Source organism: Hirundo rustica, chromosome 9 (assembly GCF_015227805.2).
Source record: "Hirundo rustica isolate bHirRus1 chromosome 9, bHirRus1.pri.v3, whole genome shotgun sequence".
NCBI lineage: Eukaryota > Metazoa > Chordata > Aves > Passeriformes > Hirundinidae > Hirundo > Hirundo rustica.
In genome coordinates, this window is record NC_053458.1 from 30,710,069 (window position 1) to 30,724,196 (window position 14,128).

A 14,128-nucleotide genomic window follows, 5' to 3' on the forward strand; every position below is an offset into this window, starting at 1 on the left:
AGGTTGGAGCTGCTTTTGAGATGAAACAAGCTGTGAAGACCCATGGGTGCTGTCACAGGCAAATGTGAGCCACAGTGTCAGTGTGTGGGAAGTGGTGGCTTGGAGGTCTCACTCCTTGGGGTTTGCTTCTTTCCTGAAATGTTAGATTGCTTTTCATGCAGGTACAAACAAAATTTTTGTGGGCTGTAAACTAATTTTGTTCTCATTGGCTTGGTGGGTGGCTGTAATGAGGACAGGCTGTTCCCCTGCATGGGTTGAGGGGGAGTGTACACGAAGAAGGTTTTGTTAGTGCCACTGAGTAGCATTAGAGGTCTTGTACTTGCTGAGGGAACTTGTTGTTCATTAGGGAGCTTCCTGGTTCTTAAATCTTTTAAAATTTAGCTTTGGGGATGTGGTATGTGAGACTACCTAAACAGAAACGAAAGCAAGGAGCTCTTTGTGCTTCTTATGTAGTAAAGGGTTTCATTCCTCTTCGCCACTCGTAATTAAAACGGTGAGTACTGCATTTTCTGTGTTTGCTTCAGCAGGAAAGATTACTTATGGAGTTTAAATCCTTTGCTCCTACATCTCACTATTACTGTTTGGGTAGGTAGGGAAATGGCTTTAATGATGAGCTTCAGGAACTTCTTTTCAATTAACCTTTGAACTTCATGCTGTCTTTTGCTGCTCTTTTATTTGCTTCGTTTTACAGAGAGTTACTGAGTTGCTTCAAAAGAAGTAATTCAGGAACTAACTCATTAAAATAAACACCTCCTTCTCTTTTAATGAGCTGTCTGCCAGGGATCTGGGGGGTATTTGCTGTAGTCTGTTTGATTTGTGAAGCTGGAAGTTGGCCTGTGCTGTCTATCTGTATAAATGCAAGACGGGACTCTCCAAGGGCTGGGATTGCCTGTCCTGTCTGTGAGGTCAGAATCACTAAGTTTACTGAGGTTCAGGGAACAAAAGCTGTCTAAAAGCAGGGATTTGTTTTTGCTATGCTCAAGGGTGCAGCATAGGACCCTAAGAAATAACTGTTTACAGTGCCAAGATTCTTCATTTATTGGCGTTTTAACTTCTGACCTATTGCATATATCGTATAATTGTTTATAATTGGATAAAATCTATAGAAGTGAAACCCAGGCCTGGCTTTTAACTTTGTGTTCTCCCTTCTCCACTCAGACCAAAAAGCAGCCGTGGTATAACAGCACGCTCGCCTCGCGACGCAAGCGCCTCACAGCTCATTTTGAGGACCTAGAGCAGTGCTATTTTTCCACCAGGATGACTCGTGTCTCGGGTGAGTTCTCGAGTGGTGTTCCACTTCTGACATCGGGTACCCCTTGCAGAAAAGCTTTGCTTTTGAGGGAGCAGCTTTCACTTCTTCCTTGCATGGGAATGTGGCTGTACATGTTTGTGTTACGCCATCCTGTTTTGCTGTTCTTGAGCAGTCTTTGAAGTTGCTAAATGTGGGAAACTTCATCCTGTCCCTTTGAAGGGGCACGTGTATTGCTTTGTAATTCCTTACTGTGAAGGGCAGCACCCACAATAAACAATTTCTCAGGTGCCTGTTCTAAGGTGAAAATGCAGTGGTTGTCTCTCCGCTGTATGTGGCATAAACCCAGTAGTTAAAAACCTTGCTATTGAAATGCACCAGAGGTATAAACATAATTGGATAGATTCTCCTGTATTTAGCATGCAAGAGGACACGTGGAGGTTATCCTTTGTTATCTAGATTGTGTCTCGGTTAATAAATGGTTTGGACTATAGAAGCTGAGTGTGCAACAGTGCTCTTGTCCCTTGGGGCCCACCTTAGATTTAGGGCTTGTATTGTAGAATTAGAAGCTGTTTTCCAAATTGCCTGGATTGCCTCATTCATAATTGAGTAACAGTGTGACAGCAGCTAGAGTAATTGTTGCCTAGTGGATGCATGGGTCTTAATTACACACAATATTCTCTTAAGAAATGAGAGGGTCAAATAACTGTGTCTTGAGGGCAAGGAGGGTTGTTCTGCAGCCCCTGTGGAGGCAGTTCAGGCAATGGCCTGTGGCAGGCGAGAGATTTGCAGCACCAAGCTTTGAGCTGCAGCCCATATCGAGTGTGACAGACTGCAAGGAAAGCAGCCAGCCCTCAGGGGGTGGGGGACACCGCTTCGGGATGAGAGGAAGCCAGGCGCAGGTTGCTGCAGCAAAGTAGCTTTACTTATAACCTTGGAAGGCAAGGACCAACCTCCCAAGGCAGGATTGCTGGGGCAGAAACACCTGCTTTTTTTTTTCTTCTCTCATGAATTTAGTTTTTGTTTCTTTAAAGTAAATAAAAAGTAATTTTAAAATTAATTAAGGAATGGCTCCAAATATAAAGGCTGCAGCGTGTCTCAGGGGAGCTCACTCTTAGGAGCACCTCCATCTTCTGCCCGCTTCAGAGCACAGACTGGCTCCCTTCTCACTGTGTGCAGCAAAATGATTTTAAGAGGAATGCAGCATGTTGGGAGGTTGCTTCACTGTCTGAAAGACTGGGAGAAGCACATTGCATGTGTCCAGCCAGATCCCTGTGACGTGCTAGCAGGTGCTTTGCAGAATGCAGTTCTTCACAGCTCACACTGAGATGTTTTCATGCAGAGCTGTCTTGGTGATGCATAACTGTGTTTATGTAAAAATAAAACTTATTAACCAAGGATAACAAATGGGGCTTTTCCCAGCATTCCCTTGTAGGAGGCATCTTTCTTCATAATTGGAACTATAAATATGAATGCAGTGAAACTGGTTTTTTGTATTCATATGTGTCAGTTGCACCAAGAGCGGAGGATTTGCAAGTGCGGGTTTTCTCCTAAATAAGGGATAACCTATGATACTTGAATAAGTTTTCCTCTCCTAAGTCATTCCTGCATTTTGACACATTTTAAATAGGATTTAATGTGGATTTAAAGCTTTTTGCAGGAAGTGCCTCTGACTGTTCGAGTAGGGAGTGGAGACATAGTATTACTGTAATTATCAAATGGCCTTGCGCTTTGATGGGGAAAACGTCTTGTGATATAATGCTCGGTTTTCCAGGCACACATAGGAAATAAATTATAGGAGGACTGTGTGCTTGATCTCTAAATGAGGGAAATAGAAAGGTAGCAGTTATTTGTCCCTATCACAGCGCTGAAGGAGAAAAGTCTTTGAAAAACACTGGCTGATATTTGTGTTGCCTCTCAAGCTGTTTCCTGTAGTGGTCAGGTGCTGATGATAATTTAGAGCAGCACTTTGTTCATTTTGCCCCTTTTCATCCCTCTGACATGGATAATATATATGCTGATATGCCTAAGCATGCTAATTACTAGCCTTCACTGTTCCTTTATGCGATCAAACATTAAAAAGTGCACACTTCAAAATGCCTTACTACTAGAGAGATAACAATTTCTGATGGCAGGGAATTACCAAAGTGCAGAAATTATTATTCCCTATGTTTTCCCACAAGAAATCACAGCTGGATTTTGCTTTTATAGATCAACCTCTCTTTTCTCATCCTGGTATTTCTAAGCCTTTTTAATAAATGGATCTTGTTATTTCCTTATGCTGCTGATAAGGCCAGTTTAACTAGTGGGTAGAATTTGATCTCTGTTGTGTGTGTGGTTTCTCTGCTGCTGCAGTGGATGCTGGGGTGGAACAGGAGACGAGGTGTGCAGTACCTGTAAAGCAGCAGTGTGAGCTGTAGCTCCACTAAAATGCACTGGTGCAAAAAGAAAGTGAGGGTGGAAGCATTAGAGAGAGGATTATGAGAATTGCTGCAAATTTGGGGGCTCATTACAAAGCCTGAAGGCACTACCTGATGTTTGGCTGTGGATACGTGATTGTATTGGGGATCCAGATTTGCCTTGGAGGCATCGCTGTAAGTTAGGAATTTTTCCTTATTTACAAAACACTAAAATTTTAAGTAGTTTAAATAAAGTTTTGCTCTTACCAAGAAAAGTTAGGGCTTCTGAGATTTCAGTGAATGATATTCAGCTATCTACACTGCAATTTACTTTTAACTTTTGTGTAGTAAACTGTTCCATTTCCCACAGAATATTTATCATCATTATTCAAGCTGGCTCAGTTTCACCTTGTCTGTTGAAGGTCATAATTTTCACGAAACTTCTAGTACAGGGAGCCTTCTGGTTTCATGCTTGTCTTCCTTCTCCAGCCCTGAAATGATTCTCCCTTAGCTCTGTTGCTTTTGGAATAATAAGTATTTTTTACTAAAAGTATTTTGAATGTAATTGACACCAAATGTAGCCATAAGAGAACAGGGAAAAGAATATACATTCACCTCTGTTGGAAACTAGACATGTCCTTTGCAGTGCATTTTGATATGCTTGAAAGTTTTCTGTTAATAATGTGTATGGACCACGGGCTCTGAATGTGAGTAAAATAAATGAACTTAGAAGATTGTATTTGACTTCTAGGTGGGTTCTCAGCACAGTAGGTTCACCCAGCATTGCAGTGGAGAGACTTCATTTGTGCTCTGAAAAGCCCATAATGCCTTCAGAGAACGCTAGAGATGAGAGAATCTTCCCCAAAGAACAAGCGCAGAGCTCATCGCATGGAGACATGTATCTTGGGGTTTTTTTTAATTTACTGCTGAGTTTACCTTGTTACTCTGTTTCTGCCCTCCCCATGTGCCTGTTCCTAGATGACAGCAGAACCACCAGCCAGCTGGATGAGTTTCAGGAGTGTCTCTCCAAGTTCACGCGCTACAATTCAGTCCGACCGCTGGCAACGCTGTCCTACGCCAGTGACCTCTACAATGGCTCCAGCATAGTATCCAGGTAGGACACACCTATGCTCTACCTGCCTGTGGTTCTGACAGCATCGTGGGCATGTGGGCTGCTGACGCTGAGGTAGTGACCCACAGCAAGCAAGCTGTTGTTGGTATTTATGCCAAAAATGTCTATTTCCCAAAAATACCTTTGCCAGTGTGTGACTGCGTGTGATGATTTTGTGACTGTCATTGATCTGTGAAGGCACTCGGGTACCTCAGCAGTACTTTTTATTCCTCTTGGTGTTGATTAAGGCCAAATCCAGAACCTCTGAGGTGCCACTGTCAGCAGCTGTTGCATGAATTGAAGCCTGTTGTCTTTGTGTTAGCTTAGTTGTAAGTGATGCAGTTCTAGCACTTTAAAAATCAGACATCTTGTTTGGTAGTCAGGAATCTGTGGTGATTTTACATTTTGCTGGTAGATCCAGTCACAATGGCAAATACTAAAAAAAGCTGAGTTGTTTTTAGCTGTGATTGCCTGAAGTCTTGGCCTTTGGAAGCTGTTTGTAGTGCTGAACACCAGTGAGGGGGTGGTTGTGGTAAAGCCAATGCAACAGTTCTGTTCTTGCCAACAATTCCTCTTTATCCCAGCTGTGCAGGGTGGTCACGTCCTGTGTGCTGCTGCTGAAGCTCATCTGAGCCTTCTGTGGAGCAGTTCTGGCGCATAACTGGTGAAATGCTTTTGACTGTCTTTCAGCAGAATCAGTTTCTTCTAGTTCAGGTCCGTGAACCAGCTCCCTGAGGGATCAGGCTGTAAGAGCACATGAAGAGGATGGCAATTGCCACAGCCCTAACCTTAAAATAGTTTCTCCCGACCCTGGGGATTTTGGTTATTTGTGGTAGTTTGTCTTTGAAGCTCTTGGGGGTGGAAAAAATGATGGAACGTGTTAACTAGGAAATCTTTGCATGTCATATGTGCAGGACATGTTTGAGCTTCTTGCAAGCACATTTCACTAATTTAAATGTTTGTTCACAGCAGTCTCTTGAGAGAAGTAGTATCATCCCTGTTTTTTATATATGGGGAGCAGGAAATCCAAAGAGACCATACATGAGGTCTTGGAAAAAGCCTTGTTGACAAAATAGACTAAACTTGGGTTTTCTGACTTTTCATCTAATGCCTTACAAAGGGGCCACGTGGAGAATGACAGAAGAGCTTGAATATTTGGTGAGGGACCCCAAGAAATTTGCACTATGTGAAGAAGCTGGAGGCGTGGTGTAGCAGAGAGCACATTTTGTTTAAAGCAGCATTGATTCCTCAACTACTGCAATGTGCAGCAGGAATGTCTAATGTCCAACTCAGCCCGGGGTCAGAGCACAGTAATCAGGGATCTGACGTATATTTAACCTGCACTGATTGGGTTCACACCAGCTGCAATGAAATGCAGATGGGAATCTCACTGCGGTGTAGACAAACTTTCTCAACCACCGGCTTCAGCATGGATTGGATTTTGCTCCTTTGCCCTTTCTTCTCCTTGACATTCTGCAAGAGCAGCATTTTTGTGGTATTTGGTTAGAAACTGCTGGAAGGACAGTAAATCACGCTGCTGTTTGAAGGCATTCTAATTCTTTGGTGAAATATACGTTTGAAAAGTATGTGTGTTACTGTTACAATGAAGATGCGGCCTTCTTCCAAGTCAGTCCTGGAATTGGTAATTAAATGCATTTTACTGAAAAATAACTTGGTTTCCAGGTCAGCGTTCTCCCCTGCTCATGCTTGCTATTCATTGAAGCGTTTTGAGAAATTTTTTTCGGGGTTTTAGCATGTAGGCTGAGTAAGACAGTTCACATCTGAACATGTCCTTAAGTGCTTTGGTAAAGTAGCTTTGCTGAATGGGCTGCTGCCATTGTTCTTGTTGGCTTCTGGCTATTCAAACAATTCCTGTAAAGCCTGAATTTGTTAATTGAGAATTTACACTTGGTATGTGTTGGCCAACACAGTCCAATGTTCACCTTTTTTTTCTTTTTCATTTAAACTAATAGCCTCAACTTCAGAGAGTCTGTGAAACTAAATAAGAACAGCTTTTAGGTATTTGCAGATGGGCCAAATTAAGGTACTTGAGAAGTGAAATTATGCTTTTAAAGCGCTGTGAAAAGTTTTATTGTTTATTTGGTACTCTAGTCTTTAAAGGTTTTCCTGGGCATGCAGTCACAAACAGTGATGAAATGGCAGAAGGGTAAGTCTTGGTGTTTAGCTGTTGTTGAGACAAATGGATTTAAATACAGAGTTAACACAAGACTAATACATAAGTCTTAATAAAATTTTTAGGAAGTATTTTAAAGGGATATTTTAAGTATACTTACTTTCTATTTTTTTAAACGGAAACTACTGGAAGTTAAATTTCATTATCCTTAAGTTTGCTTTTTTTTTTTAAATCATCTGCTGTCACAGATGGGCAGAATAGAAGTGTTTGCTTTGATTGCTTTAACCCTTCGTGAAGTTCACAGACGACTCCGAAAGATCTGCTGGCTTAAACAGCTTTTTTTTTTAGATGTATTACCTTTAGGTTCACAAAGGAGAAGGATGTAAATATTCCTTCTCTGCAAAACATTGATGTTTAGAAGTGAAATAAAATTGGGTTTATGCTCACAGGGTGAAAAGTGTAATTAAAGAGTGTGTACAAATAGGCTGAAAAAATCCTGGAACTGGGCAGCAGCAATACCCTCCTGAGCCTTGTGGTGAGAATGTTTATAGATGTCTGGACTTACTGTGGACTAATAAAGTGCTGTAAACATATGTATGTTGTGTTCCTAAAAAATTCTGATTAAGTGTTTAGGAATGTTCCAGTTGCCTTCTGGAATGAGGAGGCAAACCAGGGAAGTTTTAACCCTTTCTCCTTTTTCCCTTATTTTCTTCAAGAACAACAGATTTTTAAGAAGAATGTTCAGGGAAGGCACATTTGAGGCTTTGCTGTTGCAGGTTACTCAGCTTTGCTGTAACACCAAGGGGACTTTCAGCATGCTTGCAGTGTGAATGTGCAAGTATCTCAATATGCTAAATGGCGTTTTAATACACTCACTTCTCTTAAGTACAAAGTATTTACAGTTTTCACAAGTATATTAAATTTTGTTAGAATCGTCCAAGGAATAAATTTTCCATTTATTGTGCCCCCAGACAGAGCTGTTGTGTCAGAGCTTAACTTTCCTTCTCTCTGCTGGCAGTGGCAATAAATGTAAAGTCTTTCTTTTAAAGATGAGTCTGTAAACTGCTGCGTTAGCATTACAATGATTTATGGAGAAAATTGCTTTACCACTGTCAGAGGCCTTTCGAGAATAATGTGGCAGTCTTTCATATTTGAGAAAAAAGAAGAGGAAAATCCGAGAAAAGTACAGAACGAGATGTCTGTCTGAAACCTGGGTATCAGAAAGCTGGTTTTCCCTGGTCCATGATTCCCAGCTCTGGGAATGTGAATAAGCTCGAGGGTTTGGGGGCTTTGTGTGGGTTTTTGTCATTGGCTCAGGCTTCAAATTCTTCTAGATTAGTTTACCATTTCTCTGAGAGATCTTAGTGACAGTTAAAAGGTTTTGGGTAGCTGGCACTAGCTGTATCTAAAGGCTCAGTGATTTACAGGGAGGGAAGTAAACAACTTGTGGCTTTGGCTGCAGAAGCCTCGGCCAACTCATTTGTTGAATCATGATCCAGTGTTCAAAGACCTTTGGTGTCCATTATAGTTTTTTTTATTGTTTGTTCATTATTCCATTGCTTCTGAGTAATGATGAGATGGGAAGAGGTATCTCTTAGCATCCAAACAGTATGATTAAATGTGTTTCAAGATTGCATTTTGGTTTGTGCTCACCATTTCACTAACATGACCTGAAATCCTTTCTTCAAAGGTGAGCTTAAAAGAAAAAAATCCATTATGAGTGAGTTTTTCATGTGTTCATTGAACTGTTTAGTTTTTCTGTTCCCCTTTTTACTGTGGACTACTATTACTTGTCCATATAAATTCTCAGATGCAGACTTTAACAAAATACCTTTTAGTTCTGTATCTACTATAACAAGCCTCTTTTTTTTTTTTAATGCTTGGGCTGACTGGGATTAGATGAGCCATTTTATTAAGTTTGTGACCAGCAGTGCTTCTTTTTCGTGAAGGTAAAGATAAATGAATGAAATGGAAGTGGGTTTATCCTTTACAAGATTATATTTGAGTGCAGTAGATGCTGCTTCTTGAGAAATGAGGAAGGCTGGATTTTACTTATAGCCTGTTAGATAGACCATTTTTTAAATGGACTCTTATTTACTAGTGACGGCTCAGAACTGTGGATGAATCTGTCTTATTTGAACTGTTCCCGAAAGTAGAAAGGAGAGGGAAATGCTTGGATAAGGAGACTTTAAATTGCAGAATTACCATGAAAACTTGAAGCATAATTCCCTGCACCTGCTTGAATTTTGTGCTTCTCCTGTGGTTCTCTTACCTTCCTTCAGCTGAGGTTCTGGCCTATAGATCAGACATTGTCTGGGGCTGAAATGGGATTTTTATTTAATTAGAGCTGAGTAAAATACTGAGTAAGCCTTTCCCTTACTTTCCCATCTTTCTCTGGAGTGCTGAACTGATACATTTCCTAGTACATGACTGTGGTCTGGGTCCCTTGAGCAGAAGCTAAATGTGACTCGTAGCCACTAAAGGGTTATGCAGGGGTCAGTTCTGATCTCTGAATTCAGAGTTCAGGGACACTCTGCCCTGGAACACAGCCCTCCAAGTCCCCAGGGTGGGCTGCTGGTACCAAGAAAGACTGACACCAGAAAAGAGCTTATTTGCTTTTATCTCCAGTCTTGACCTGAAAAGTAAACCTTCTGGTGACCACAGTGATGCTGCAGCGAGAAGTTTTTTCTTTCATCAACTTAACAGCTAAAACCTAAATAACTTGAAATTGGGAGGTTAGTGAATGGAAGTGGCATGGCTGCCAGTGTGACCTAAATTTTTTCTTACCAATTTCAGACTGTTTGGTAGTAGGAAGATCTTTTTCCCATTAAGTTCTCTTAGTACTTGAAACCTGTCTTCATCTGCAGACAATTAGATGAGAATTTTAAGTTCAATTTCAACTTTATGAATTTTCATAAGTGATCTGTTAGAAGTATTGAGCAGTCTCGACAAATTTGGGAATTGGCTTTTAAACAAAACATTTTTAATAGTGATTGTTCCTCATGTTTTTTCTTTTTTCTTTCAATATCTTGAAGGATCTCTATGCAGTTTATGCAAGGGGTTCCTGTGTCTTGCCATGTAGCATTCACTGCCTGCAGCACAATCCAGGGAAATCCAGTTTTGGAGTCAGCTTCCCAAAGGGGTGCTGCAAGCTCCATCCTCAGAGTTATTCAAGAACAGGCTGGAGAAAGCTCTGAGCAGCCTGGTCTGATCAGAGAGGCTCCTGCTCTGACCAGGATATTGGACTAGAGACCCCAGAGTCTTGGGGACTGTACTTGTGATAAAGGTACATGATCAGCGCATTAGAAATTTGTTTTGCATCACTTTCTACTGAGCATCTTCCTCTGGCCTTAGGTTTTAAAAAGAAGGAATTTAAGGAGGAGCTCTGTATGTGGCTTTAATATGTGTAGTGCAAAGGGTATTTCACTTCCTACAAACTTTATGATCACTGCTTACAATTTCAACAGGATTGTATTTATTTGCTTTTCTTTTGAACTTTGTGGAAGTGCAGGAACTCACAATGGGTGCTGTAGCATCAGAAATGTACTTTGAGAGATCAGGTATTCAGGTAGGAGGATGGTACTGATGCATTTTTCAACCTAGAAATGAAACAACACAAGCTTTCAAGATAATATCAATATAGGAGCTAATATAAAAGTGGATCTTTATTTTGAGGCTTCCAGGGACAGTCATGGAGAATCTGCACAAAAGCGTATCCACACATGGTGAATACAGTCTTTGTAAGTTTAGCAAATTAGCATAATTGACAAAAAAGCATCAGTTAGGAGGATAAATGGTGATGAAATTCCCCCCCAGGTGAATTCCCTTCTCTGGACACCCCCCCTCCACCTTGGTACTAGCTGTGCTTTGTTTATGAAAGTGTGCCTTGAGGAGTTGTTCTCAACCTTGGTAGCCAGGAAGAACCAAGATAGCATAAGGGCCCTGGAATTTGTCTTGTCTTTCTGCCTGTGGAAAGGGCATGGAAAATTACTGGGAAAACTAGCCACTAGTACAATAGGCTCCAGAGCTACAAATATATGCGGGAAGAATACAGAGAAAAAAGCATATAGGAGAAGAAAAGGCAAAATCCAAAATGGTGTCATTACCATGTGGAAAATGCCTTGCATCATTGCATCCACCCCTCTTGACTGCTCAGGATGAAAATCTTTTCAGTGCTGCTGGAGGTGGGTGCCCTTCTGTTCCTCATGCTAACATGATCATGGTGTCATCAGGCAGCAGGGATGTGTCTTGGCCTCAAGAACTGGACAGGAAAGCCACAAAAGCTGTGGTTCCAGCATCATATGCACACAATTTGCATTCTGACAGTGTTTTGAAAAGTCAGAGACTTGGGGGGATTTAATTTAATCCTCCCCAACTTTATAGCTTTCATTTGGTGTTGTGTTGATACGGTGAGTTCTCATTTCTGCTTAAAGGCACAAACCTGTTATTAATAGAACATGGTCTTCTGTATCTTATTACATATTCTTTTAATTTTCTAGCCATATTTGTTGTAAATGCCTGAATTTTATGGGAGCTAATGATCTGAAAAGCATTAGCATGCCTCTGGATTTTTTTTTGTTTATTCCTGGCCAACTAGAGATGGTAGCCTGTTAAATGGTAGGCAGTTGAAACAATATAATAAGGAGTTGTGTTAAAGCATGCAAAGATGTATGGTGTGGGCTTAAATGATTCTGAGAATAAACCTTACAAGCAGCTCAGCCTGGAAAAGAGGCTTGAGCTCATGATTATTAATATATCATCATTTGCATTAATAAATACAGTTTCCAAGTCATGTTTGGAATTTATGTGCTGCATAGTTGTTTCATAGAATAATGTAATAAATAACAGAGAATAAGCTATGAAGTGATGTTTGTTTTCATGGGATTATATACAAGTGTGTGCGTACATTTGTGCAAGTGAAGTCAGAACAACTTCTCTGTGAGACTGTGGAATTAAGGGTTATACATAAGCCATTCGTCATAAAAAGTAAAGAAGGGTACTGTTGAAAATACTGATGAAATGAGATTCAAAATGCCATCAAAACAAATCCCATGAAACAGTTTTGTCAGCTGGATGAAAAATGCTTCAAATGATGCTTTAACCTTGTTCTGTCATTACCAGGCAGTGGGATCACTGCAGTTAATTGCCCAAGCCCATCCTCTGGCTGCTTGGGAGAGGCTCATCTGTGGTGTCTGGACTTTGTATTTAGGAAGGCTGGTGCCCTGACTCACGGTGCCTGTGGGATTGAGCTGAGTTGTCTCAAGAGGTTACTGTCTCCAGCTCTCCCTCCTGATTCTCTGCAGGGTGTCAGGCAGAAGGATTGATGGCAGTGTCAGGAAAATGCAGAGGCTTAAGTTACTGGAGTGCTATGCTCGGGGTGGTGATTTGTCCTGTGAAATGGGACCTGTGGCACCGTGGTCAGCTGGAAACAAACATCCTCAGCTGCTGCTGCCAAATCATGGAGGAAGCATGAGCTGGAGTCTGCAGACAGACTGCGCTGTTTAAAGTCCCAGTGTTGATGGAGATCTCTGACCTATTTGTTCCCCCTGCCTCGTCAGCTCTGTCAACTGTTGCTGTGCTCGATTTTGAAGAAACAAAATCCTTGTTGGTGTAGTAACAAAAGGGTGGCTTAGAAACAAGTTTTTGAATGGCTTTATATCTAGAGGGCACTTCAGTACCTGCCACAACTGAGTTCCTTCCTACTTAATGGTGTAATCCTTATAAGGTGGTGCTTACAGGTTGTGGAGCAGGGTTTCCTCTCTAAAACCTCAGCTTGGGTAGAGGCTGCTGTGTTCTGTTCCACCTGAACATGAGGAAGTTCTTTCCTGTGCAGTGACACTGGGACAGATTGCCCAGAGAGGGTGTGGAGTCTCCTTCACTGAGATATTCTAGAAGCATCTGGATGCAAGCCTGTGCCACGTGCTCTGGGATGATCCTGCTGGAGCAGGGAGGTGGGATCAGATGACCCACTGTGGTGGCTTCCAGCCTTATCCATTCAGTGATTCTGTACTGGAAACGTTTTCCAACCTTGAAGGCAGATGAGAATGTTTGGACAGTTGTAACCTCTTCTGCCTTATATTTGAAAATGTTGACTCTGCTGTGCCTGCTGTCAGAGCTGTTCCTATCCCACTGTATCAGCCCAGCTGGGTGAAATGGTACCTCCTGGCTTTCAGATATAGATACAGGTTACCCAAAATACTGCAGCAGACAGACTGATCATTTGGCTTGAATTTTAAACAGTGTTGTAAGGAACACGCTGCATTTAACTCTTGCCATTTTTAGTTAAGTTTTTCGTGCTCCAGCTTACTTAAAATGATGTTTGTGGGAAAACTGAGTGTAATCCTCATTAAGTTGCAGGGTAGTCGTTTGCAGGAGCTTTGGCTCATTGTACTTGTGTGGATCTGGCATAGAAACCCTGGGATTGTCATCATCTTCTCTTCAACATGGAGAAGAGCATCGCCCAGCAGTAAAGTGGCTTTTTATCAATACACTTTATATTTGGTTGTTTGCAGAATTCAGCAGCTCCCTATAGGTTTGCTCATCATTAGTGCTAATTTAGCCAAGTTCCCCTGAACACATGTATGGAAAAAACTCTTATGCAGCAGAAGAGGGTGTCCCTAGCTATAGTCTTATAGCCAAGGCTGGGACTCTGCTATGGCTTTCTGGGATATTTTGGGTTCTATTTAGAGGAGATTAGGTTCATGGTAACTTCTATGAAAAGTAGAGAAGGAGCATGGTTCTGGAGACTGAGCTATTGCAAGGAGCCCAGTTAATCTCACAGCATAGTGTATACTCTCATTGAGTTTGAAAAAAGAATTACTCTATTTTATCTAGAGTTGACAAAGCATGAAAGTATCTCTGTTTGGTTTGATTTCCAAGCTGTGAGATTGATCTAAGCCCATCAAATCTCCTCGATACAAGTTTAATATTTTCCTTTAAACGAGCTCTTTATGGAACAGGAGCATTGTGGAGTGGTCTCTGTTAGAACTGATGGCATTTCATTACACTTAGGAGGATTTTTATAAGCAAGAAGTGGGCCTGGAACTAGGTCTAATGACATTATTTTGTTAATGTGGTACCTTTTTATGCCTTTCTTCAAACAGAGCCAAAAACAGCCCTCCAGGCTACTGTGCCTGTAAGAGAGATCCTGAAAGTTTGACTGCAGCATGGCTGGTGCAGTGATGTCTTTCAAGGGAGCCTGGGGCTGAGGACTGTCCTTCCCTCTGCACTGCAGG

General features: G+C 41.5%; 1 protein-coding gene across 1 annotated transcript in view; it reads left to right on the forward strand.

The window, feature by feature from the left end:
• COP1 (COP1 E3 ubiquitin ligase) overlaps positions 1-14,128 on the forward strand; it is a 125,590-nt gene that overhangs the window by 33,705 nt on the left and 77,757 nt on the right. Inside the window, exons 10-11 of the mRNA XM_040073342.2 lie at positions 1,159-1,273; positions 4,627-4,762. Of these exons, the coding sequence (XP_039929276.1) occupies positions 1,159-1,273; positions 4,627-4,762 (251 nt within the window). The remainder of the gene's footprint in view (positions 1-1,158; positions 1,274-4,626; positions 4,763-14,128) is intronic.